The sequence below is a fragment of the Spermophilus citellus genome, assembly GCF_964194105.1.
Source record: "Spermophilus citellus genome assembly, chromosome: 4".
Lineage (NCBI taxonomy): Eukaryota > Metazoa > Chordata > Mammalia > Rodentia > Sciuridae > Spermophilus > Spermophilus citellus.
The window spans coordinates 147,317,006-147,341,914 of NC_138185.1; the positions used below are offsets into that span (position 1 = coordinate 147,317,006).

Sequence of the window (24,909 nt, forward strand, 5' to 3'; positions counted from 1 at the left end):
GATATTTCCTGACCATTATTGATCATGGAAAGTGAAATCATGAATAAGGGTGGGTCTGCTGTGTATCTCACAGTTTTGTGTTATTTGTTTCACTACATTTGGGCAGTGTTCCATTAGAAAATTTTTCTATTTCACGTGTCACTGATAAAAAAATTATATGATGACATTCATTTGGTAGGTGGGCTGATCTGGGGGGCTCAAGACAGCTTTGTTCCCATGTCTGGGGCCTTGGTGGGGGTGGCTGGAAGACTGAGCTCAGTTGAGACTGTTAACAGAAGTGGCATCCTTTGCGGAGAAATGGATGGCACTAGAGCAGATTATGCTTAGTGAAGCTAGCCAATCCCTAAAAAACAAATACCAAATGTCTTATTTGATATAATGAGAGCAACTATGAACAGAGCAGGGAGGAAGAGTAGGAAGAAAAGATTAACATTAAACAGAGACATGAGATGGGAGGGAAAGGGAGAGAAAAGGGAAGTTGCATGGAAATGAAGGGAGACCCTCATTGCTATACAAAATTACATATAAGAGGTTGTGAGGGGAATGGGAAAATAAACAAGGAGAGAAATGAATTACAGTAGATGGGGTAGAGAGAGAAGATGGGAGGGGAGGGGAGGGGGGATAGTAGGGGATAGGAAAGGTAGCAGAATACAACAATTACTAATAGGGCATTATGTAAAATTGTGGATGTGTAACTGATGTGATTCTGCAATCTGCATTTGGGGTAAAATTGGGGGTTCATAACCCACTTCAATCTAATGTATGAAATATGATATGTCAAGAGCTTTGTAATGTTGTGAACAACCAATAAAAAAAAGTTGTACACAATAAATGAAAAAAAAAAAAAACAGAAGTGGCATCTTGAACAACACAGTCTCAAGGCTTCTTGAACAACACAGTCTCAAGGCAGTTGGACTTTTTGGCAACTCAGGGCTTCCCAAGGAAATATTTCAGAGTCATGGGTAGAAGGTGGAAGTTTCCTTTGATGTGACCTGAAGTCCTGGAATGTCACTTCTGCCATGTTATATTGGTCAAGCAAGTTACTTGTTCAGCCCAGATTGAAGAAGTAAGGAATCAGACTCTCAGTGAAAGGAGAAGCAAAGAATATGTGGTTTCCTTTCATACACCATACCTGATAAGGGAGTCTAGTAAATGGGGAATATCCCTTAAAAGAAAATGAAGAAAGATGATGTTAACAGTTACCAGACCAGAGACCAAATGCAGGATCGTTTTCAGTCAAAGGAATCAGAAGGGAGATGACCTCAAGGTTCTTTTAATCTGCTGATTGGTGTCTGCTACTTTCAAGTGGCCCAGAAGGGTTTATCTGGGGTGTCAAGGGCTATCAAGTAAGTGCTTGTTCATATATCACAGATTCTGTGATGCTTTAAAGTTGGTAGTGGTGATATCATAGGAGAAGAGATGCCTAAGGAGAAGGGAGGTCTCTCAATGAGTTCCCAGCTAAGGACAATGGGGTTCTTGGCATTTTGGATGGAAAAGGACTTCAACACGCCCAGTGAGAGACACAGACAAAGGTTTATTTTGAGAAGCAAAAGCACATTCAAGGGAGAATGCAGGCTATCTCCAGAGGGAAAGAGAGCAACCCATTGGTGTAGGGTGTAAATATTTACAGAGGAATGAATGCTAGGGTGTTATAGTTAAAGCTTTGTCCCAGGGTTTCATAAACTGACTTCTATAATCAAATCAAGCCTTTATTGAAGCACACTGTGGTGACTGACCAGAACGTAAAGCTGTTCCCCTGATCAGCCCGAACAATTGCAAGGGTGTTCCTTATAAGCTTGAAAACCGAAAAAGGGATGTTCAGGGGTCTAGCCAATGCAAGCAAGCCAAGTTACCAAAGTGGGAAGCCTAACCAATCACAGTTAGCCCAATCACCCCAATTACAGAAACAGAGCCCCGTTACCCTAGTTACAGAAACAATGCCCCATTAGGTAGTTCCAGGTTCTTAAAGGTTTCTATAGCAAAAGGAAAAGAACATCTTGCCCCAGTCATGACCATTCTACTTGTCATGGTTGTTTTACAGAATGGAGTCACATTTGCTTTTACTATCACAAGGGACTGGACCAGAGGTGGAGTCAGAGCAGAGTTATATAATTTTGTGCAAGTTTTTCTTGCACAATGTTAAATTTTGCAGATAAAGTCATGAGTCATGAGCATTTCTTTTGAGACTCAGTCTACCTTTCCTTTTCTATTTCCCCAAATTTGATTTAAAAGAAACATACTGTGAATCTATTGGTAGTTATTCAAAAAGAGCAGGGGGTTGGGGGATCAAGTAAAACCAATGACTTTTCCACTCCCCACCAGCTCACTCCCTTCTCAGCTTCTTATCAGAGGCCTGCCCTTCCCAGTTCTAAGTCCATCTCCTTCAGGAAGTGTCCTGAGATCCCTCCCCACAACATAAACACGTATAGTTTGTTCCTTAGTCTAATATAGCACTTCTCATTATCTTCCATGTGTTTCTGTGACTTCTGTATGTGCCTGTCTTGGGGACCATGAGTCCTTGAAAAGAAGGCATGACTTACACATTTTACACAGGAATTGGTACTATGCACTTGATAGGCGCTTAGCAGACGTTTCACAATGACTGTGCATAAAACAGACCAGAAGTGAGCAATTTTAATAGGTGGTAGGACTCTTCCCTAAAGAGAGTGTAAGTCATATATGTAGGAAAAAGTAAGTGGTCCTGAAACCTAGAATCTGAAAAACAAGGAAAATAAGATAATTTTGTGGGAATTCAATGAATTAAATCCAGTGGGAAATGGCAGAATGTTTCCTTGGCTTTGGGATTTTTTTCTTGATTAGCAAACTCCTGATTTGATCAATGATTGTAATCTGAGGAAATATTGCTTTGACTCAAGGGAGTAACTAGTTTAGGAAAACAGGACCCTCAAAGCAGCAAATATTGGCAATGCATTTAACACTGTTCATGGGAAAGAAAAGCTGAATTTGAACTTCATGAACATCTTATTAGTTGAAAGATTTTCTCTGTTTCAAGCAAAGATAGTTTATCTGGTTCCCCACCCCCCAACCCAACTGAAATAGTCGTTAGGGATTGGTTACTGTCTGATTGGAAATAGAATCTCTGGAAACTGGTTCAAATTTTTAATTTATATATATGCAATTCAGGTGTGGCAAGTGCATTCCTTATTAAACTAGTTAAATAAAAACTATCAGAGGCCATCATTTTGAACTAAACTTCTACACTAGGCCCCAACAGACCAGGCAACAGATAAAAATGGAGTTTTTTACTCACATATCACCAGCCAAAACTAAGTTGTTTTTATGATTTTCTGAGAAACCAGGATTAGAAAGATACCTGCCAAAGTTCCCAAGAGGCCAGTTTCAATTAGCAGAATAATGAAGATTTCTCTGCTTTAATCCTTAACACAAAAGAAGTAGCCTGAAATAATCTGATACTAACCAATTATTTTTCTATGATTTTGACTCCTCATGCCACTGTTTAGTAGAAGAAAGTAACTTTTGAAATGACCAATCTGCTTTTTGTTCTTTTGTTTCTTCTTTCTTTAGAAACAAAAGATTTTTTGCCTATAAAACAAAACTCTTCTGCTCAACCCATAGGAACACTTACTATATTCTATGAAATAAAGTGTTGCTCAATTCTAGAATCACAAAGAGAATTAAGATCTTCAAACTAGTGCTCGCTTCAGTAGCACATATACTAAAATTGCAACGATATACAGAAGATTAACATGGCCCCTGCATAAGGATGACATACAAATCTGTGAAGTGTTCCATATCTTTGGTGGAATGTGATGGTCATCATTATGTAAAGTACATGTATGAAGACATGAATTGGTATGAATATACTTTGTAAACACCCAGAGATATAAAAAATTGTGCTCTTTATGTGTAATATGAATTGTAATGCATTCTGCTGTCATATAAATTTAAAAAATTAATTAAAAAATGAAAACAACAACAACAACAACAACAAAGATCTTCAAACTAAGGGTTGGGGTTGCAATCTGCTTAGCCTTGAGACCCTATGTTCAATTACCAGCACTTCCCCCTGCCCTGCCACAGACCCCAAAAGGATGAAATATCCTACGTGGGTCCTGCCTCTTCTTGCTTCCTTTTTCTGGATATGCCTCCACTCATAAAGACATATTCACCAAATAATTTTACTTATATAATGTCAAAACTTAACTTTTTAGCCTCAAGTCACCTTGGTCTGTTTCTGCTTTCATGTTTCCTAGATCTTATAGCAATCCTCCTTTCTCCATAGACAGATCTTCAATGGTGGTTCTCCTCCACCCTCACCCCCACTGTTTTTTTTTTTCCAATACTGGAGATTGAGCCAGGCATGCTTTACCACTGAACTACCTCCCTGACCCCTTTTTAAAATTTATTTAGTGTATGTATGTATATATGTATGTATGTATACATGGTTTTATGGTAGTGGGATTTGAACCCAGGGTCTCACACATGGTAGGCAAGTGTTCTACTACTTAGCTACATCTCCAATTCTTTTTCTTTAATAAAAAAATAGTAGTTTTATTGATTACACATAATTTTAACTATATTAATATATATTATAACTTTTAGAATTAGAAATATATTGTAAATATATGGTAAAATATAAATATATAAAATATAAATATATAAATATAAATACATGGTAAAATATACTTTATATTTTATCAAGAATAATCCAAGTTATAGCAACATGTTCAATGATCTTATTTAGTCCTGCAATCATCACATACCTATTTTCACATAACCAGGAAGTCACCCTCCAAGCTTTACTGGCACTATAGTTACCCCTTCAGACTGTATTACATAGAAACAAGACACATTTCCTTTTCTAGTAGATTCTTCTTTTTATCATAAAGACATATTCACCAAATAATTTTACTTATATAATGTCAAAACTTAACTTTTTAGCCTTAAGAGTTGTCTCAAGTAGCTTTCATTTTGGAAAGCTATTAAGACATGAAACAGCAGCAAAATGACCCTCTGGACCTCGCACTTTTGAGTTTTCATTTTTGCTTAGAACACCAATTTAAAATTAAAGCAAAATCATTCCCACATTATACTCATGTAGGAAGTCTTTTTATGTACACATTAACACAAGACAGAAATGTCAAACTGAGTAAGTTTTGCTTTTTTTTTTTTTTTTTTTGGCAAATCACAGAAATAAAACAGTGGTATCAGAAACAGAAACATTTGCTTTAGAGTTTTATAGCCAAAGAGACTGATGAATGTCATTCAAATTCTCATCTCCTTCTTCCATGGCTTTCAAATTAAGTACTTCCAAAGAACCTTTGCCTTTGTTTCCTTTTTTTTTTTTTTAATTAGCCTATCAATTTCTTGGAAGTAGCCTGGGTCAAGAAGACACGATTTCTAGCTGCTGGCTGTAGTCTTCACTTTCTAGAACCTTGATCAATGGCTTGAGCTTATCCTTCAGCTCCTTCTCTTCATTCACTGGAAGAATGAACCCAGCCTCATGTGAGCACATGGATCTTCATTTTTCTCCTTTAGCTGCTTTATCACTTCTAAAGCCTGCTGCTTTATACTCTTGGTGGGTTTGACTGAATAGTGGATGTACTTCCTGGCTCTCTCAATAAGGATCACAGTATATGGTCTCTGTTTCTTGGTTGACACATTTGTCTGCACAATGGTTGTAATATCCCTAAACATCTGCTCCAGCTGTGTGTGCCTTTGTTCATCTGATACCTGAACTTCTCTGTTAGTCAAAATCTGCTTACAGATTTCAGTTTGGTCATCTGTTCCAAATGCACTGATGAGATCTTCCTTATTTGCAACCCGACCTTTAGAAACATTTACAAACACTGAGTGGATTTGCAGGACTTCATCAAGATCTCTTTCTCTTGTTCTTGTAACAGGTGATCTCAAAGCACTTACCCGTGTGCTTCATACCAACTGCTGCCACATCATCAGGTGGATCTGGTGGCTAGGGGTGAAGATGGACATGGAGACAGCTTACAGATGGCAGCCAGGGAACCAGAGCTCTACCCCTCATGACCACTGGCACCCACCTCCAAAGACCCCAGGCAGGCACAACCCTAACTACTGCTCACAGCCTGCCACCCTCCAATTCTTTTCATTTTTTAAATTTATTTTTTAAAATTAATTAATTTACTTTAAGTTTTTGATACAGGGTCTCGCTAAGTTGCCTAGGGCTGGCCTTGAAATCGTGATCCTCTTGCTTTAGCCTCCCTGGGACTATAGGCATGTGCCACCTTGCCTGTTTCAATGGTGGTTTTTAAAGTGGGGGAAGGATTGTAATGCGTAACGCTGGGGGTATTTGTTGAATCTCACAATGATTAAGGTTTTTTTTTTTTTTCCATTTGATGAGTAGGACTCAAGATTTGCTAGACATTTAGCAATTATGCAAAGCACTCCCATATAATGTGGGACATTCCTACATTTCCAAGTTGAATGCCTATCCAGTCATTTATGTTGTTGAAATCCATTGTAATTAGGATTTAACTTTATTTAAAATATAAACACAAGGCATTTTATGCATAGCTTTAATACACATGAAACTTTTCAGGAATGCAATTACCCTAGAAATCATGAGATGATCATGCCTTGTCCGGTTCAAAAATCTGCCAAAAGTTTTTCATTATTTTGGAAAACTGTGCTACACTAGTATCTCTGTTCATGGTATGTGAATCACAATTTGTCTTAGTCAGTTTTCTGTTGCTGTGACAAAATACCTGAAATAATCAACTTATAAGGCGGAAAGATTTATTTTGGCTCATGGTTTCAGAGATTTCAGTCCATAGTCATTTTGTCCTGTTGCCTTTGGGCCTGTGGCATGGCAGTACATCATGGTGGGGAGTACATAGAAGAGGAAACTGATCACATTAATGATGGATAGTTGGAAAATAGTGAAAAGAAGGGGCTAGGTCTCAATATCCCTTTTGAGGAAATGTCCTTGTGACGTAGTAGGCCCTACATTCTAAAGGTTCCACCAATACCCAGTAGCACTACAGACTGGTGACCATGCCTTTAGTATATGAGCCTTTGGGGGATATTTTAGGATCCAAACTGTATCACCATTATAACATGTTTGTATCATTCTGCATTTGTAGTAGTTATGTTTAAGGTAATTCTATACAGTATGTAAGCATCTAACTACCAAATTTTGAATACTCTTGAATATTATGTCCAACATTCATTGGTTTATGTATGTATGTATTATGTTTTTATTTGTGGTGCTGGGGATTGAACCCAGGGCCTCGTGCATGCAAGGCAAGCATTCTACCAACTGACTTGTATCTCCAGCTATGCCCAAACATCATATATGTATGTATGTATATATATATATATATATATATATATATATATATATATATACACACATATATGTATTATTTACTTACAAATCACCTTTCTTCTGATATTCTTTTAGGACATTTTATTATTGTTATTGTTAATTAGGGGGGTCAAACCCAGGGACTTGCACAGGCTAAGTGCACAATTTACCACTAAACTCTATCTCCAGCCTCACATTTTACTATTTTTTTACATTGTGTGTATATGTGTTATATTGTTTATGAATTGTATTTTAGGATAATATAAGGATATATTTATATATTTATTATAAAGGGGAGTGTCTTAGTATGGGTTGCTATAACAATTACCATAGGCTGGGTGGCTTAAGCATCAAACACTTATTTTTCATAGTTCTAGAAGCTGGAAGTCTGAGATCAGATGCCAGTGTGGCAAGAGCCATCCTCCAGGTTGCAGATGATTGACTTTTCATTGTATTCTCACTTGGAATAAAGAGAGCAAACTAGCTTCCTCTCTGGCCTATCCTTATGAGGCCAGGAGTATCATTTGTGAGGGTTCCTCCCTCATGACTTAATTGCTTCCCAAAGGACCCACCACCCAAACACTATCACACTGAGATTAGTGTTTTAATATTGAACTTGCCGTGGGGTGTGTGTGTGTGAAAATGCAGTTCACCACAGGGAATGTGGAAATGATGGGATGAGTTGTAATGGAGGTATCTAAGGAAGGAAGGTGGGATCAGGATCAGTTTGAGATAGGAATTTGGGGATACAGAAAAAAGAAAGAGTTTCAAGAGAAGTGCCCACAAACTAATGAAATGCTGGAAATGTCACGAACCTTCACAAATTTCTGAGCAACCCAGCCCACAGCCTTGGCCTGGGCTATTGACCCATACCTTGCCTGTACATGGGGCAATGCTTTTGTGCAGAGAAAAATGGCACAAAATTGTGTGACTGAACCAACTCCACCTCCAGACCAACCCTTAGCCACCATTCCTCCACAAATATTAATACCCCACACCAAGGGGTTGCAGTCTTTCCCTTTGGAGATGGCCTTCATTTTTCCCTCGAATGTGTATTCCTTGTTTTGCCCCTAAACTTCTCACTCTGGAGACAGCCCACATTCTCCTTTGAATGTACATCTGCTTCCCTAAATAAACCTTTGTCCGAGTCTCTGAGTGATGGTGCTGGAATTCTTTTCCATCAAGTATGCCAAGAACCCCACTTGTTCTGAGTCAAGGTCCCCCTCTCTGGGAACTCTGGTCCCTCCTGTGACAAGTTAATAGATAAAACAGAATGCCACCAATTTTGAACCAAAGTTCAGTTGTTACCTGAGACTCAAGGGTACCTACTCCTTAAGGAAAGCAATAATATTTTCTAGAAGGCAACTAATCTATTTTGCATGAGGAAAGTTTGTTTCTCTGCTTCTATTTGTTTGGCCCTCATCTTTATAACATAGCACTAGCATTATCACCCTAACAGGTGACTTGTCTCTTTTCCAAGCCTGTTTCGATTTTGGGGGAAAGGATTCCACATTAGCCATTTAGAAGACTTGAGATAGATGTTTTGTCAACCAGGAATCTCCCTTCCAAGGGACAGGAGTGGGACGTGCTCTCAGTTTACCCTGCTTCATTTTATATCTCTACTTCTTTACAGGCTGGCCTTTTAATTCTCTACTTCTTTAATCTCATTTTAATCCTTCTTTAGTCTCCTTTTAATCCACCCCCTTTTAATCTTATTTACCCAAAGAAACTTTAGGATAAATTAAGAGTCCAATTATCTTTGATACCAGGAAAAAAGGTACACAGGCAGCGAACATGCCAGTCCTTTCCAAGAAAGAGTGTTGAAAGATAGAAAAAAAGGACACGAAAATTAGCAAACAAGTAGGGGGGATTCCATCTCTTGGGTCCCCTTCTTCCTCCGGGAGAAGTCTTTTCTGCAGTCCTTTAATACATTTCTAATTTCTACTCTGAAAAAAAAAAAAAAAAAACAAGAAGGGGAACTTGGGAAAGTCTGAGTAACAGCAGAAAAGAAGACTAAGGAAGAAAAAGGAGAAAAGAAAAACATAGACGCCAGAAAAAGCTTCGGGTATCCTCTAGGCGTTCCGTGCTGGCCTCTCGGCTCCCTGTGGGCAGTCCCTCCAGCAGCCGCGCCCGCGTCCGCGCCCCGCCCAGGCCCGTGCGTCTCCGGGGACTGCGCGGCTCTGTCCCCTCCCTGGTTTTCCGCCTCGCTTCTCCTCCGACTTCCACCTCTCCCAGAGCACAGCCCAGAGCTGGACTTGTGCTTCCAGTTGCCAAGAACCGGGATCCCCACGTCCTTCACCCACTTCTTCAGCCCCCGGTCGCTCCAAGGAGGGTCCGAGCTCAGGTGGAACCTGCCCTGGCCTGGGGTCTGGGCGCTGGCTCGGCAGCTGAGCGCCGGTGGAAAGGGACTGGGTCTGTGTGAGTAGCCACTAGAGGCCTCGGCTGGGCGGGGGCCGGTGGGGACAAATCTTCTCCAGGAAACCCCGGGAGGACGTGTAGTGTGTGAAAGGGAAGGTGAGAAAGGAGGAGAAGGGTGAGGAGAAAAGGAGGAATGGGGGACAGAGGGGTACAGAAGAGGAGGGAGGAAGAGATCAAGGGAGAATGAGTCGTCTTTTCTGCCCTTTGCGCTCCTGGGAGGAGAAAGTAGCTGTCACGAGCAGAGCGCTTTGTATTAGCAGAAGCCTAGAGCATGCATAACTCTGCTATGTACTGCCTCTTTATAGGGAGGTGGCTATCAGTGTGTTAACGCGACAAGGTCTCCAAGATCTTAAGTTCAGAATAGTGTCTAAAGTGCGGTCCAGTTTGTGTAAAGCAAAATAAAAAGAGATGGTGGTGATGGAGAAGACTCATATACATATATTTGCCTATATATTTGTATAGGCATAGAAATTGTTTGAAACACTATAAAGCTGTTCATGAATTTAAAAAAAAAAAAAAAACTCTGTCCTTGTCTCCACTGTCCATCCATAGATTTTTTAAAAAAATTTATTTGTAGATGGACACAATATCTTTATTTTATTTATTTTATATGCTGCTGAGGATCAAACCCAGTGCCTCGCACGTACTAGACAAGCTGTCTACCACTGAGCTACAACTCCAACGCTATAACAAGATTTTAAGAAAAAGGAAAAAGAAGTTTATTGATTTGCTTGAAAAGGGGAAATACTGGAGACTACTGTCCCAGAGGCTGTGATTCTCTCTGCTAGGGGGAACACAAGTCTTTTTAAAAGAGAAATACAAGAGCTGGGACCCAATATTATCAGTAGATTAAAATTAATTTGTGTCCAACTGGTGTCCTTCAGAAAGGTATAACTTCAATTCCTAGATTTGGAGTTTCCTTATTCTTGTGAGCAGTGACACTCTTCCAGGAAGTAAAGGACATGATAGCTTACTTAGCCTGGAAGGAAAAAGGTGTTGGTCCTGTCCCCAACCTCCCTGCAGTCAGTAAGCCACCTGCAGTCAAGCTGCAAGCTTTAAACTCAAAGCATGAAATGGACCCTGGTTACATTAGCAATGGTTATCTATGGGGAAGGGAACTAGATATGGGGCAAGGATTTTTAACTTTTCAGTTGTGTAAATCTCCCTTCACAAACTCTAGTGTAACAACAACAACAAAATGTTTTTTACATGTTTTATTTTTCTATTCATTTTTCTTCTGAGACCTTTTTTTGTTGTTGTTGTCATTTTGCACCATTGGGGATTGAGCCCAGGAGCACTCTGTCACTGAGCTATGTCCCCAGTTCTTTTTATTCTTTATTTTGAGACAGGGTCTTGCTAAGTTGCTAAGGCTGGTGTAAAACTTGCAATCTTCCAACCTCAGTCTCCAAAAATCTTTTTTTTTTTTTTTTGGTACCAGGCATTGAACCCAGAGGCATTTAACCACTGAGCTACATCACCAGCCCTTTTTATTTTTTTATATTGAGATAGGGCCTCACTAAGCTGCTGAGGCTGGTTTGAACTTGTGATCCTTCTGCTTCAGCATCCGGATAACCACTAAGCCACATTCCCATCCATCCATTTATTTATTTATTTATTTATTTATTTATTTTTGAGACAGAGTCTCATTAAATTGCTTAGGTCTTTGCTAAATTGTTGATGTTGGCTTTGAATTTATGATCCTCCTTCCTCAGCATCCCGAGTCACTTGAATTACAGGTGTGCACCACCACACTTGGCTATTTGTCTTTTGGATGTTATGTTTTTAAAAGTTCTTTATGTATTCTGGACATTAGTTTTCTGTCAGAATAGTAGGTGTAAAGATTTTATCCCATTCTGTAGGTTCTTTGTTCACATATTTAATTGCTTCATTTGCTGTACAGAAGCTTTTAATTTGACACCATCCCATTTGTTAACTCTTGGCATTATGTCTTGAGCTTTAGGCATTCTATTAAGAAAGTCATTGCTTACGCCTATATGTTGGTGTATTGACCCTACATATTCTTCTAGGAGTTGCATAGTTTCTGGCCTAAATCCTAGGCCTTTAATTCAGGACTTTTGTTCATGGTGAGAGATAAGGATCTAGTCTCATTCTCCTTCATAGGGATAACCAGTTTTCCCAGTATCATTTGTTAAAAAGGCTGTTTTTTCTCCAGTGCATGTTTTCTTTTTTTTTTTTTTTTTGAAACTGGGGATTGAACCTAGGGGTGTCTAATTGAGCAACATCTCCAGGCCTTTTTTATATTTTATTTAGAGGCAGGGTGTTTCTGAATTGCTTAGGACCTTCTAAGTTGCTGAGACTGGCTTTGAATTCATGATCCTCCTGCCTTGGCCTCCTGAGCCACTGGGATTACAGGTGTGCACCACTGTGCCCTGCCAGTGTATGTTTTTGACACTGTTGTCAAGGATCAGATGACCTTATCTATGTGGGTTTGTCTCTGTCTTCAATTTCTGTACCATCAGTCTATATGTCTATTTTTATGACAGAATCATACAGTTTTCTTATTAAAGGTCTATAGTATAATTTGAAGTTGGTATTGTGATGCCTCCAGCATTGCTTTTTTGGCTGGGCTAGAGGCTTTCAACAAAGATAGTAACAGGGGGAATGGAGAAAATTGGATAGATTTGAAAGATGTTCAGGGAGTAAAATCAATAGGATTTGGTAGTATACTAGAAAATAATAACAAAGAATAGTATCCATTACCAAGAATAGTCTCCACTTACTAAGTGTCAAGCACTGCTCTAATTGCTACTTAAATTTTTTTTCTTGCTTATTCCTATCACAACTCTGTGGGGTAGGCTTTATTCTTAATTTTGTAGATAAGAAAACAAAGATGAAGAGAATTTAAGTAACTTGTCCAAGGTCCCAGGGTAGGGAAGCCAGGATTCAATGTCAGGTCTGTGTTGCTCCAAACCCTGTGAACAGAGGTGACAAAAAGGGGGAATCGATTTGAGACAAAGGTGGGAGGGAGGGAAAGATGATACATTTGGGATCTGTGGAATTTGAGGAACCTTTAGTCATCTGAGTAGAGATATTCTTTTTTTTTTTTAAAGAGAGAGAGAGGAGAGAGAGAGTGAGAGAGGAGAGAGAGAGAGAATTTTTTATATTTTTATTTTTTAGTTCTCGGCGGACACAACATCTTTGTTGGTATGTGGTACTGAGGATCGAACCCGGGCCGCACGCATGCCAGGCGGGCGCGCTACCGCTTGAGCCACATCCCCAGCCCTGAGTAGAGATATTCAAAGGCAAATGGATAAGTGAATATGGAGCTCAGAGGAAAGATCTAGGTCAAGGAATAAATTTGTGAGTTGCCAGCATGGAAATGTTACTTGGTACTATATGGTAGATACAGAGAGACCACCCCAGGAAAGTATGCAGAAGGATTAGAATAGAACTGTAAGGAACATCACTGTTAAGAAATGGTAGAAAAAGAGCCCTATAAAAGATATAACTATAGTGGTAAGAAAAAAGGAGATCAGGACAATAGTATCGTGGAAAACAAAGAGAGTTCAACAGGTCATATTCTACTTGAGGGCCAAAATGTGTGTTTGCATTTATGGTAAAAGTCTATTCATTATCTAAGACGACATTCTTGGTAGACTAATAGGGACAGAATCCCACTTAGCTGATTGAAGAGTGAGTAGAGGATAAGGAAATTTTAATGGTAGGCATAAACAATTTGATCAAAATCAGCTCTGACTCTAGAGTCGACATTATAAGTGAGGTCCTTTAGCTGGATACAGTGGTGCACATCTGTAATTCCAGCAACTCAGGAGGCTGAGGCAGGAAGATTACAAGTTCAAGATCAGCCTGGGCAACTTAGCAAGACCCTGTCTCAACAAATAAAAAGGGCTGGGGATGGACCTCTGTAGTAGAACATCCCTGGGTCTAATCCTCAGTACTGAAAATAAAGAAGAAAAAAGTGAGATCCCTTTACTAAGTTTCAATCATACTAATAGTCATGGGGGTCTCTTTTACCTCTTCATGAGAAGACATATCCCTTTTTGTGTTAGTCAGCCTTCTGTTGCTGTTGACAAAATACTTGAGATAAATCAACTCAAGGTAGAAAGGTTTATTTTTAACTCATGTTTTCAGAGGTTTCAGCCCATGGTTTCTTGGCCTCATTGCTTTGGGCCTCAGGTGAGGCTGAACTTCATGACAGAGAGTATGGGGTGTAGCAAAGCTGTTCATCTCATGGCAGCTGGGAAGCAAAGGGAAAGAAAGAGGAAGGGGCTGGGTATGAGATTTATCCTTTAAGCTCCTCCCCCCACTGCTGTGACCTACTTCCTCCAACTAGGTCTCACCTCTGAGAAAGTTTGCACCACCTCCTGCCAGCTAAGGACCAACCCTTCAACACCTGAGCCTTGGGGGAAACATTCCAGATCCAAACTATAACACTCCCCCTCCAGCTATTTCTTTTTTCCTCCTTAAATTTTCCTGTTCTTAAGTTTCTGCATTGCCCTTTCCTACCCTTCTCCCTTGGATATTCCCTAGGTGGTAAACAGGATGAATCCTGTCCTGGGGGACATATATATGTATATATATATATTTTTTTCCTATCTCTTTCTCTTTCTCCCCTCCCCCACCCTGCAGTACCAGGGATTGAACCCAGGACACTCTACCACTGAACTCCATCCCCAGACCCCTTTAGAAAGTTTATTTTGAGACAAGGTCTTGCTAAGTTGCTGAGGCTGGACTTGAACTTGTGATGCTCCTGCTTCAGCCTGCTATTAGTTGTTTTCTATCTGAAGATCACTAGTATAATCAGGAGGGACATGGGGAAGACATATTGCCAGGGCAAATACATTCCCTTTTTGATAGTTCTCATCACTTATCTTTCTTTCTTTCTAGGCATATGCTAGTTGGGCTCCAGCTATGGAGAAACTCCGTGGGCATGTTTCTGCCCACCCAGACGTCCTCTCATTGGAGAATCGGTGCCTGGCCATGCTCCCCGTCTTGCAGCCCTTGGAGAAAACACATGAAAGCATGTCTGCTCACTCAGACATCCTTTCCTTGAAAAGCCAGTGCCTGGTCAGAATTCTTGATCTGAAGACCATGGAAAAACCACATAGGCATGTGTCTGCCCACCCAGATATCCTCTCCTTAGAGAACCGGTGTCTTGCTACCCTCCCCAGTGTAAAGAGTACTGTGTCTGCCAGCCCCTTGTTCCATTGTCTCCAGATACCTCACATGATGCAAACTGATTTGTGCAGCCTGAACACCAGCAATCGTCTGGTCTCTGAGCTTCCCAGCTGGAGTACTCAGGGTCTCTCTGAGGGACTAGACCTTCTGACTTGCCCCAAGGTCCTGAAATCCATCTCTGCTACAGAAAGAGTTCAGAAAGGAACTCTACAGAAAGAGTTCAGAAAGGTAATACCTCCAGACACTCATCTTGACTCCAGTCTTGTCTGTTAAATGCTCTTGTCACTAGTGTTTGGTGCCTCAATTTCCCTTTGTACTGCTCTGTGTTTGGGTATCTTCTCTCTTCAGAGCCTCTTCTGAGGTGCTCATTACTTTGGGGCTGTCTTCTTTAGCATATTTATTCTTAACTACAGATCTATTTCAGAGACTAGACAATAGATCAAAAACAGTTCTTGTCCTTAGAAAGCCTCTGCTTATGAGGAGCACCAGTGTGATATTACTCTAGCATACTAGTCAGTCCAATGCTTTTGAAATCAGGCATGAGGTATATCTGTTCTATCAGAGCTCAGTTTTCTGTCTGTATTCTTATAGATATGTTCACCAAACACACTTATGTAAGTACATTTAGTGCACAGGTCAGAATTGATAGACAAGTACACATTGCTTCTGTGTGGACTTGGGGTTTGAGCTGAGGGAAAGCTAACCTGAGCCCCACATTATCTGTTAATAGACAACAAGTAGACAACCTTGGCCAAGACTCAAAATAGAATAGCCTTAGTTGTCTCACCTTTGAAATGAAGTCAATAGAAACATACTTCACAGGGTTATTGTCAGGATTATAACTATTGCCATCATACACTGATTTAGGGCTTTGCAGTTGGCAGAGTCATACATACATTATTCCATTTAATTTCCTAACGACCCTATCAGGGAAGTGGTAGTGAATGAGGAAGCTGAAGTTAAGCAATTCAGGGTTTCTGAAGGATTCATATGGAATTTGGCTCCTTTTCTTCTGACTCTAAAACTATGTTAATATTGTTCTAGAAGGGTGTGAGGGGACCTAGACTCCCAGGCTATGACACCAACAAGGAGATGACAGCTGGGAGGAAGCCCTAAAAGCATCTGGGCAAAGGCTCCGAAGGTTGAGTTGGGAAAGGTGTGGGTGACAGAGCACTAAGTCAGAGACAGGATAGACCCATGCCTATCCATTCGGGGGGATGAAGAAGGGGACTTATGGGTGTTAGATAGAGATGTGGACATTATTTACCTCTGGGAGCTGCCTTAAGATCCGTCTATTTGAGGGGCCATGGGTACATGCTGTGATTTAAAACTACCACTATCCCTAGGGTCATTGGTACTATTCAGAAGAAGAGAAAAAGCCAGAGGAGAAGGAAGGGGCAGAAGCCCCAATGCCTTTATATTGTCTAAGCTTGGGAGAGGAAGAAGAGGAACTGGCCCTGAAACTCACCTCTGAGGACTCTGAATCTCATCTGGAGCCCACTGACCAGGTCCTTCAGGAAAAAAAGGTGAAACTTATAGAGATGGAGAGAGGATGGTGTTGGTGGAAGGGAGGTTGGGATGGAGACCTGGATTAGGGCCCTTCCCCAGGAGGAATATGACCAAGCTCTTATTTATCACTTCCTAATCCCCCGTCCAAACCTCAGTTGGACAGATGTCTTCCTGAACCTGGAGTCCATTTTCTTTGTAAGTTGTCCTGCATGGATGCTTATTACCTTACTCCTTCCTTCTCTCTTCTTCCCAATTCCTAGATGGCTCTCATGAGTTTGCTGTGCTCTACTTTGGCCTCAAATGTAAATGTAAAAGATGCATATGACCCTACCCAGGTTTCCATCCTTGAAGTCTGTACTGAACTTGCTCCCTTGGAGCCTGAGTTCATCCTCAAGGTATTGTCCGAAGGAGTGGGTGGGAATGGGGAATTTGGTTATGGCCTATACGGGAGGTGGTGACTAGCCTTCTGTTGTGGGTGGAAGAAACTTCACTTAGGAAGGATGTAGAATCTCTGGGTGAGTCTGAGGCCTGGTCCCTGGGGTTCTGGGAAGAATGGAGAAAGATAAACCTGGGAAACAGAATACCAGGGTTGGTTAGTTTAGCAAGTACACAATGCCAGGCTGCAAGGGTTATCTCAGCAGATGATGAAATGTGATTGTGGCTCTTAAGGCACTTATAGTGTTGTTAGGAAAGTGAAACACTAACCCCAAATATCATATAAATGCAAGTGGAGTAGTAGAAAGTGAATATTTCAGAATATTAGTTAGCACTTCTTATTTAGCAGAAAAAGGGTGGGAGACATTTTCTGTAAGGCTTTGAAAGAGTGTGGGTTTAATCACCAATTTGAACCTTTGGTAAGTTTTTTGATGGATGTTGATCTGAACCCTCTTCCAAAGAGGGAAGAGGCTGGTTGACTTGGAAGGCAACCAGTGGACTCGGAAGAAGACCTGCTAGAAACGAAATTAAGAGCTAGAGTATGGCTTAACCTGGTTTAATATGCCAAGCCAAGAGGCTCTGGTTTTATATTTCGTAGGCAATATGGAGGGCTCTGGAAAGGTTTTATGCAGGCAGATTCAATAAACAAGCTCTGTGCCCTAGGCAGCTTTGTACACCAGGCAGCAGCTGAATATCCGGGATTTGGCCAATAAAGTCGTGGCCATTGCTGCCTTCTTGCCAGTGTGCCGCCCACACCTGCGACGATATTTCTGTGCCATTGTTCACCTGCCTTCTGATTGGATCCAGGTAGCAGAGTTCTACCAGGTATGGCATTCACTTCCTTGAGCTTTGGCCCTCACTGTGTTTCTTCTCTTTTGCTCACTGCATCCCTAGAGAAAATTCTGAGATAGTTCTGCCTTGCCTCAGCATTCCTCAGCTTTGGTGCCCAGATAGTAGCTTCTCTCTGTACCAGACTGGGTTGCCTAACAGGAAGAGTACTGTTGAGAAGGGTTGGACTATAGTTTTAGAAAAAAAAATCTATCTTATTCTGGACCTTATGTGTATAATGAAAAGAAAAGAAAACAAAAACCAGAGAAAACTACTGACTTGCTCACAATCACTGACATTATCATTTTAGAACTGGTGCTAGGAATTTGCTCCCTATTTGGTGGACACTCAACACCAGAGCCTTGTTTTGTTTAGGAGGGTGTGGTTGGGTCTTTCTTCTGATGGTCTCCTCTCTCTGACAGAGCCTGGCTGAAGGAGACCAGACAAAGCTGGTGCCCTTGCCTGCCTGCCTCCGTGCTGCTATGACAGACAAATTTGCACAGTTTGATGAATACCAGCTGGCTAAGTATAATCCACGAAAGCATCGTGCCAAGAGACGCCCCAACCGTCCGCCCCGCCCTCCAGTAAGTCCCTGCCTCTGCCCTGGTCATTCACAGTCTAGGCCCCTTTTTTTGTGGGAAAGAAGGAACAAAGGAACATGGTGATCCCGGGGTCTATACTCAGTCTGACTGTTTCTACACCAGGAACTAAAGGAGTCTGAGGGGTTAAGAGGAGATGGGTAGAAAGAGCAGGGAGGGCCTCTTTCCCAGCTGGCTTCATTCTGGTGGAGAGGAATTTTTAAGCCTATTGGAATGGTTGTTTCTAAGGATAATGTCCAGTTCCCTGTTTGAAACTGCTTTTCCTTTCCCTATAGAGGACAGAGCCTCTATTTTCTGAGCAAAAGAGATACTTTGCAAAGTCCCTTTGGCCTCTTGAAAGAGAACAGCTTGAGGTGAGTCCCTTGTTCTGGAGTGATATATGTCCTGTTATTACCATCATCATTATTGAAACAGATTATTAAGAAAATATTTATTGATATTACAAAAAAATGACACATTCCCAGTTCGTCAACTCTTCTTTCCTCCTCATCCTATTAATATATCCTAAACTCAACTCTTTTGCCATAGAAGATTCTTTGAGCTTTTTTAACTCCTCACAGGCTGCATTGTGCTGATGCCTCCTGTTTTAGTCAGTTTTGTTTTGTTTTGTTTTTTCTGTTGTGACTAAAAGACCTGACAAGAACAATTTTAGGGGAGAAAAAGTTTATCTAGGGGCTCATAGTTTCAGAGGTCCATAGGCAGCTTGCTCTATTCCTTAGGGCTTGAGATGAGGCAGAACATCATGGCGGAAGAGTATGGTAGAGGGAAGCGACTCACATGAAGATTAGAAAGCAGAGAGAGATTCCACTCACCAAATACAAAATATTTACCCAAAAACCCACCACCTCCAGCCATGCCCTCTCGCCTTCAGTTAATCCCCATTAGGGGACTAATTTCACTGATTGAGTTAAGGCTGTCATAACCCATCATTTCACCTCTGAATGTTCTTGCATTGTCTCACACATGAGCTTTTGGGGGATACCTCACATTCAAACCATAACACCTTCATTTACTTGGTCAGAAGCTCTGTGACTTAAACAAGAGCTGCTTTTCCTTTTCCCTCCGAGAACAAGGATGTTTTGTGTTCATTCTGTTTCTGTCTTTGTTTTCATAAGCCAGTCATCCCATGTTAACCACTAATAACTCAATCTTATGTGAATGAAAAATAGAGACCCCCAAAACCTGCTTTTTTTTTCTTTTTTTTTTGAAATTGGGCCTGTGTTGTTCAGGCTGTCCTCAAACTCTTGGGCACAAGTGACCTTCTTATTTCAGCCTCCTAAGTAGCCAGGTGCAGGTACACCATTATGCCCATCTTAAAATCTGTTATGTTTCTTGTCATGGAAGCTCTGGTTGCTTTTTACCCTCTATTCCTATTCTTTGCCCAAGTCTATTTGGGGGAAAGAAATTTTCTCATAGGTATAGGATGGTCTCAGGCCCTGATTCTAGTGAAGCAAACTCTGTTGGAACTTGGGGCTTTTTCCACAGTTTGAGGCCACCTACAATGCAGTACCAGAGAAAAAGAATCAGCCGAGGTTCACCTTGAAGAAGTTGGTACAGCGACTGCATATCCATGAGCCTGCCCAGCATGTTCAAGCCCTGCTGGGCTATAGGTGAGAAGCTTACGGCCCAAACATACATCCCATCAAGGTAATTCCATCACAGTTCAACATCCATGGCCCAATCCTGGGAGTTCTCAACCCCAGCAACATGCGTTTGGGCAAACAACCTGTAAACATGACTGTCTTTGACTGACTCATCTTGCCTTTTTCATTTCCTGTTAACTTTGAAATGAAAAACTTTTTCTTCTTTGTCCTAGGTACCCTTCCAACCTACAGCTCTTTTCTCGGAGTGGCCTCCCTGGACCATGGGATTCTAGCAGAGCTGGGAAGCGGATGAAGCTCTCTCGGCCAGAGACCTGGGAACGGGAGCTGAGCCTACGGGGGAACAAAGCTTCCGTTTGGGAGGAACTCATTGGTAGGGTGACCTTGCCATTGTGCTCCCTTGTTCTCTTCCTCATTTAATCCACTACATTTTAAACCCCTGACTTCTGTGGCATGATGCAGTTTTTCTCTTGCCTGGTAGCTGCATCCTGAAAATGATTTGATTTATAAAATATCCCATTGACTCCACCGAAGTAGACAGTGGTGCTTGCTTTGAAGTAGTGTTGGCATCACTAAATAGATCATTATTTCAGATGTGATTTGGTGGTATACAAGTCTTATCAACATGTGACAAAAGAGGTTACCTCTTCTCTGACTGTACTTGTATCAACATTGACTCATTTCAAACAAGGTAGGGCTGGCTTTTGGCATATTGGAATCTCTACAGAAACTCATATTTAGGACGTAGGAGTTTTAGGTAATTTGCCCACTCTGAAAAAGGAAAAAAAAATTACATTCGGGAGAACCAAGTTCCTCTTTTTCTCTGAGGTTTTTTTTTTTTTTTTTAAACAATAGAAGGCTCCCCCACCCTCTCTCTGTATATCTTGTTTCGATTTAGTTTCTACTTTCATCTTTGAAAATTTAAAGTCAATTCTCCTTGTTGAAAAACATCTAACTTTACACCTTTTGACCAAGTTTTGTAGACTTCATATTTTGGAACTTTAGAAGCCCAGATGTCTTTGATTCTTTAATCTGTGCACTGCCCATCATAGATTGTACTCAAGGCAGCCTGAACTTCACAGCTGCTTGTCACTATTTCCCACTGTGTAGGTATTACTGGTGGTGTGTATTTCAGAATCACCTGGGAATTAAAACACACATTTACATACGCCCTGCCTGACTGAAACAAGTTAAGGTGTAGTAGGATAAAGGAGCTTGTGTGGCAGCAGGTATAGGCAGAAGATCCTGTGGGTACCATCTTCACTTCCTCCCTCTGGTTAAGAACCAGTGACCCTGAAAATTTAAACTGTGTTGGTTGGGCATGGTGGGTGGCACATACCTGAAATCGCAGTGACTCAGGAGACTGAGGCGGGAGGATTGCAAGAACAAAGCCAGCCTCAGTAATTTAGTGAGGCTCTAAGAAACTTAGTGATACCCCATCTCAAAATAAAAAATAAAAAGGGCTGGGATGTGGCTCAGCGGTAAAAAAAATCCTTAGAACCAAATTAAAAAAAATTATCTTCTTGTACTAATATATTTTATACTCTAGGAAATGCATAAATAGAAATATACAGCCAGTCCAGTATGGTGATACAGACTTGTAACCCAGCTGTTTGGGAGGCTGAGGCAGGAGAACAGCAAGTTTGAGGGTGGCCTGGTCAACTTATTGAGATACTGTTGCAAAATTAAAAAAATTAAAAGGATGTATCTCAGTGGCAAAATGCCCCTGGGTTCAATCCCAAGTATCAGCAAAAAAGAAAAAAATTATCTATATGCACACATAAATAAATATAAAAGAAGGGAATATAAAACATATATAACCATAAGTATATATAAGTCTAAAGTTAGATGTTTTTCAACAAGGAGAAATTGACTTTAAATTTTTAAAGATGAAAGAGGAAACTAATTGGAAGCAAGGTATATACACACACACACATACACACACACACGAAGTATAATGTAAAAATATAAGATAAAATGTAGTTAGGTATAGAGACCTCTTTTTGGAGACCATATGTTTCATTAATAACAAACATTTATAAATAATGAACAATTTTTTTGGAATTAAATCAGTGAATTTCTCAATCTGAAAGATAAATGTCTAATTTTCTAATGTTATAAATATGACTTTATTTCTTATAAAAATGATCTAGAAAACCTTTCATATAGTTTTTCAAGCAACAGTTGAGAAAAACTTGAGATGATAATGGATGCATTCATGCCTTAGTTACCAAACATCATTTACATTATGTCTACAGTATTTTCCATACAGTTTGTGAATCAGAATTATGACTGGAACTGGGCCTACTGGTGCCTGCCTGTAGTACCAGTTACTCGTGAACCTATGAGTTTGAGACCAGCTTAGCGGCATAGCAAGATTTTGTCTCAAAAAAAAAAAAAGCACTTGTTTGCTAGGAGTATAACTCAGTGGTAGAATGCAGGCTTAGCGTGCATGCAGCCCTGAGTTCAATACTCATCACCAAAAAAGAATTATGACTAGAGAATCGTAGAACTTCCAGAAGGCGGAAAGCTTCTATCTACAATTGCAGTGAGACTTAGATAAAAAGGTACCATCATCCTCTGGGTAGAAGCTGCTGGTGGTATGGGCTAGTACTCAGGGTGAGTCCTTAGAGTGGAGGGCTCATAGGCCTGGGGTCTAAAGTAGTCTCAGTGAACCTCTGGGAGTCTCCAGGAAAGAAAGCTCATACTTCCTATTTATATTCATTTTGGTTTAAAAGAAAAGAATGAAGGCTGGGGATGTAACTCAGTGGTAGAGCAATTGCCTAGCATGTGCAAGGTCTGGGTTCGATCCTCAGCACTGAAAGGAAAGAAAGAAAGGAAGGAAGGAAAGAAAGCAGAAAGAAAGAGAAGAAAAGAAAAGAATAGTCACCTAGTCCAAATATTATATGGTAATGTAGTACATACAATAATTGAGATTTGCTGAGGGAAGGGTAGGTATTCTGCCTGAGAGCAATGGGGGTACCCTTTGCTGTTCTGATTTTTGTATAATATGACTTAAAAAAACTTACCTTTGAATTGTAGATGCATTTAGAATGATATTCAGTATTAACCAAACTAAGCCTCTAAAATTAACCTAAGTCTTAAGAAGATTATTATTAAAAGATACTATTATCACAGGGACAAGTGAACAATAAGAAAGCAACAAACATGAAGTTGTACTAACCATGCAAATCTTTTTCACATATATTTAAATGAAAAATAATGAGCAATTGGATTTTATGAGAAGTTGGCCCAAAAAACTTAAAAAATTAGGAAGAATATTTGAAATATGGATTTATATTTGTTACTATGAATAGTGACACCTTATGTGCATATATATCATGCCTTGAAATATAACTAATGAATGTCCTACATATATATAACTTACAAACAAACAAACTTACTCTAGGAAACTTCTCTTCAATTATCTAAGAAGTTTGGAAACCACTGCCCTAACTAGAGAATACATTTTGTCAGTTGAACCCAATCTCAGGACTAGAGTCATCAGATATAGTGTAAGTTGTTTATTGAGACAGCTATTGTATAAACAGTGTTGTTTTGCTCCATACTTTAGGCCAATCCTGGTTCTGTCTTTCCAGACCTTTAAAACACTTTGAGTAGAATAGATCATATGTTAGTCCCTCACTCCCTCTATTTTGAACTTTCCACATGGCCTCTGAACTTGCTCTGGCCTCTGACCTCTCTCTTTCATCCCTCATTTTGCTTTCCTCACCTGGTGTCCCACCTTCCACAGACAACGGGAAGCTTCCTTTCATGGCCATGCTTCGGAACTTGTGCAACCTGCTGCGGGTTGGAATCAGTGCCCGCCACCATAGGCTCATTCTCCAGAGACTCCAGCATGAGGTACATGTGGGCAGGGGGTCCACTGAGGCCCAGTGGTGAGACATGGGTATGGAGGTGCCGCCGCTGCAGCCAGACTTTTCCCAGATGGCTGAGGAAGGCCATGGCCACCACCAGTCTGTTTTCATGTGGGCTATAAATAGGTTTGGAAATAGACATGTTTGGGAAAGACAGGCCTGGGGATTCCACCAGTCCTTTGAGAAATTACATTGTAAGAACTTGCATTTTTATTTTCTGAGCTCATTGACTTATTAGAAAGAGGACCTTCCGTAATTTAACTGACTTCAGAGGGAGTGTGTTTTGAAAGAAATGGGACTCCTGTTATTTCCTCATCTTTACCTCTTCTCATACTCTAAAATGACAACTTTTTTTTCCCTTTATTCTTCTCCCTTCTTTGTATTTCTTCCATTTTCTCCCTTGCTCACCTTCCCAAAATTTAATGAAGTAGTTACTTCATCATCTTGATCCCTGAGGCCCTGGTGGCCCCCACCCTCCCCGTCCTCTGCTCATGTCCTCATTCTTGCTTTTCAGAAGTCAGTGATCAACAGTCGTCAGTTTCCATTCAGATTCCTTAATGCCCATGATTCCATTGATAACCTTGAGGCTCAACTTAGAAATAGAGGTAATTCTTACAACGCCTGCTTACTTCATGTCTAAATGAGACAGCCCCTCTTATATTTTTAGCCTCTTGCCCTAAAGACTCAGGGTGTGGGGTGGGCAGATGTTGGACAGTTGACAGCCCTAAGAATCAGGGCTCAGGACACACCACTGGTGGGCCAAGATGAGGGAATAGAAGCTTCCTGATTCAGATATTTACTTGTCATCATACAGCATTGCCCTTTCCTTCTAATATAAACCTGATGAGGCGGATAATGATAAGAAAATCCAAAAAGGTCAGGAGGCCTGCCAGGTGGAAGCATCTTTGCAACCTAAGTCGTCGGGAGCTTCGAGCAGCAATGAAAATACCTGTGATATATGAGCAACTCCAGAGGGAGAAGCTGAAAATACACAAGGCCAGGTGTGTGTGCACCATCTGGGAGCCTTAAGTGGACAGTAAGAGGCATGGTGGTGACAGGACATGGGAGTCACTTGGGAACCCCAACCCTTTTTTTGTAAAGGTCTGCTTATTGGCCATCCATGACTCAGACCTGCTTGGTCCCATTCATTTCTAGCA

The 24,909-nt window shown here is 40.7% G+C and overlaps 1 protein-coding gene and 1 pseudogene across 4 annotated transcripts in view; one reads left to right on the forward strand and one right to left on the reverse strand.

Moving 5' to 3' along the window:
* Positions 1 to 5,218: 5,218 nt before the first annotated feature.
* On the reverse strand, positions 5,219 to 5,973 carry LOC308648238 (ribosome maturation protein SBDS-like; annotated as a pseudogene). The gene has a single exon. The product of its transcript is annotated as a ribosome maturation protein SBDS-like (transcript).
* Positions 5,974 to 9,505: 3,532 nt separating this feature from the next.
* TEP1 (telomerase associated protein 1) overlaps positions 9,506 to 24,909 on the forward strand; it is a 39,161-nt gene continuing 23,757 nt past the window's right edge. For 2 of the 3 annotated variants that reach the window (XR_014021822.1, XM_081293120.1), the window contains exons 1-12: positions 9,506 to 9,742; positions 14,612 to 15,130; positions 16,249 to 16,428; positions 16,672 to 16,806; positions 17,510 to 17,671; positions 18,097 to 18,258; positions 18,549 to 18,626; positions 19,759 to 19,883; positions 20,090 to 20,247; positions 23,629 to 23,738; positions 24,267 to 24,357; positions 24,567 to 24,753. Coding sequence is in view for 2 of the 3 variants with exons in the window: in XM_081293120.1 (XP_081149246.1) it covers positions 14,636 to 15,130; positions 16,249 to 16,428; positions 16,672 to 16,806; positions 17,510 to 17,671; positions 18,097 to 18,258; positions 18,549 to 18,626; positions 19,759 to 19,883; positions 20,090 to 20,247; positions 23,629 to 23,738; positions 24,267 to 24,357; positions 24,567 to 24,753 (1,883 nt within the window). In the remaining variant the exon portion in view is untranslated. Of the gene's footprint in view, positions 9,743 to 14,611; positions 15,131 to 16,248; positions 16,429 to 16,669; positions 16,807 to 17,509; positions 17,672 to 18,096; positions 18,259 to 18,548; positions 18,627 to 19,758; positions 19,884 to 20,089; positions 20,248 to 23,628; positions 23,739 to 24,266; positions 24,358 to 24,566; positions 24,754 to 24,909 lie in introns of those variants that run through there. The other variant, XM_081293121.1, reaches the window with a different exon arrangement.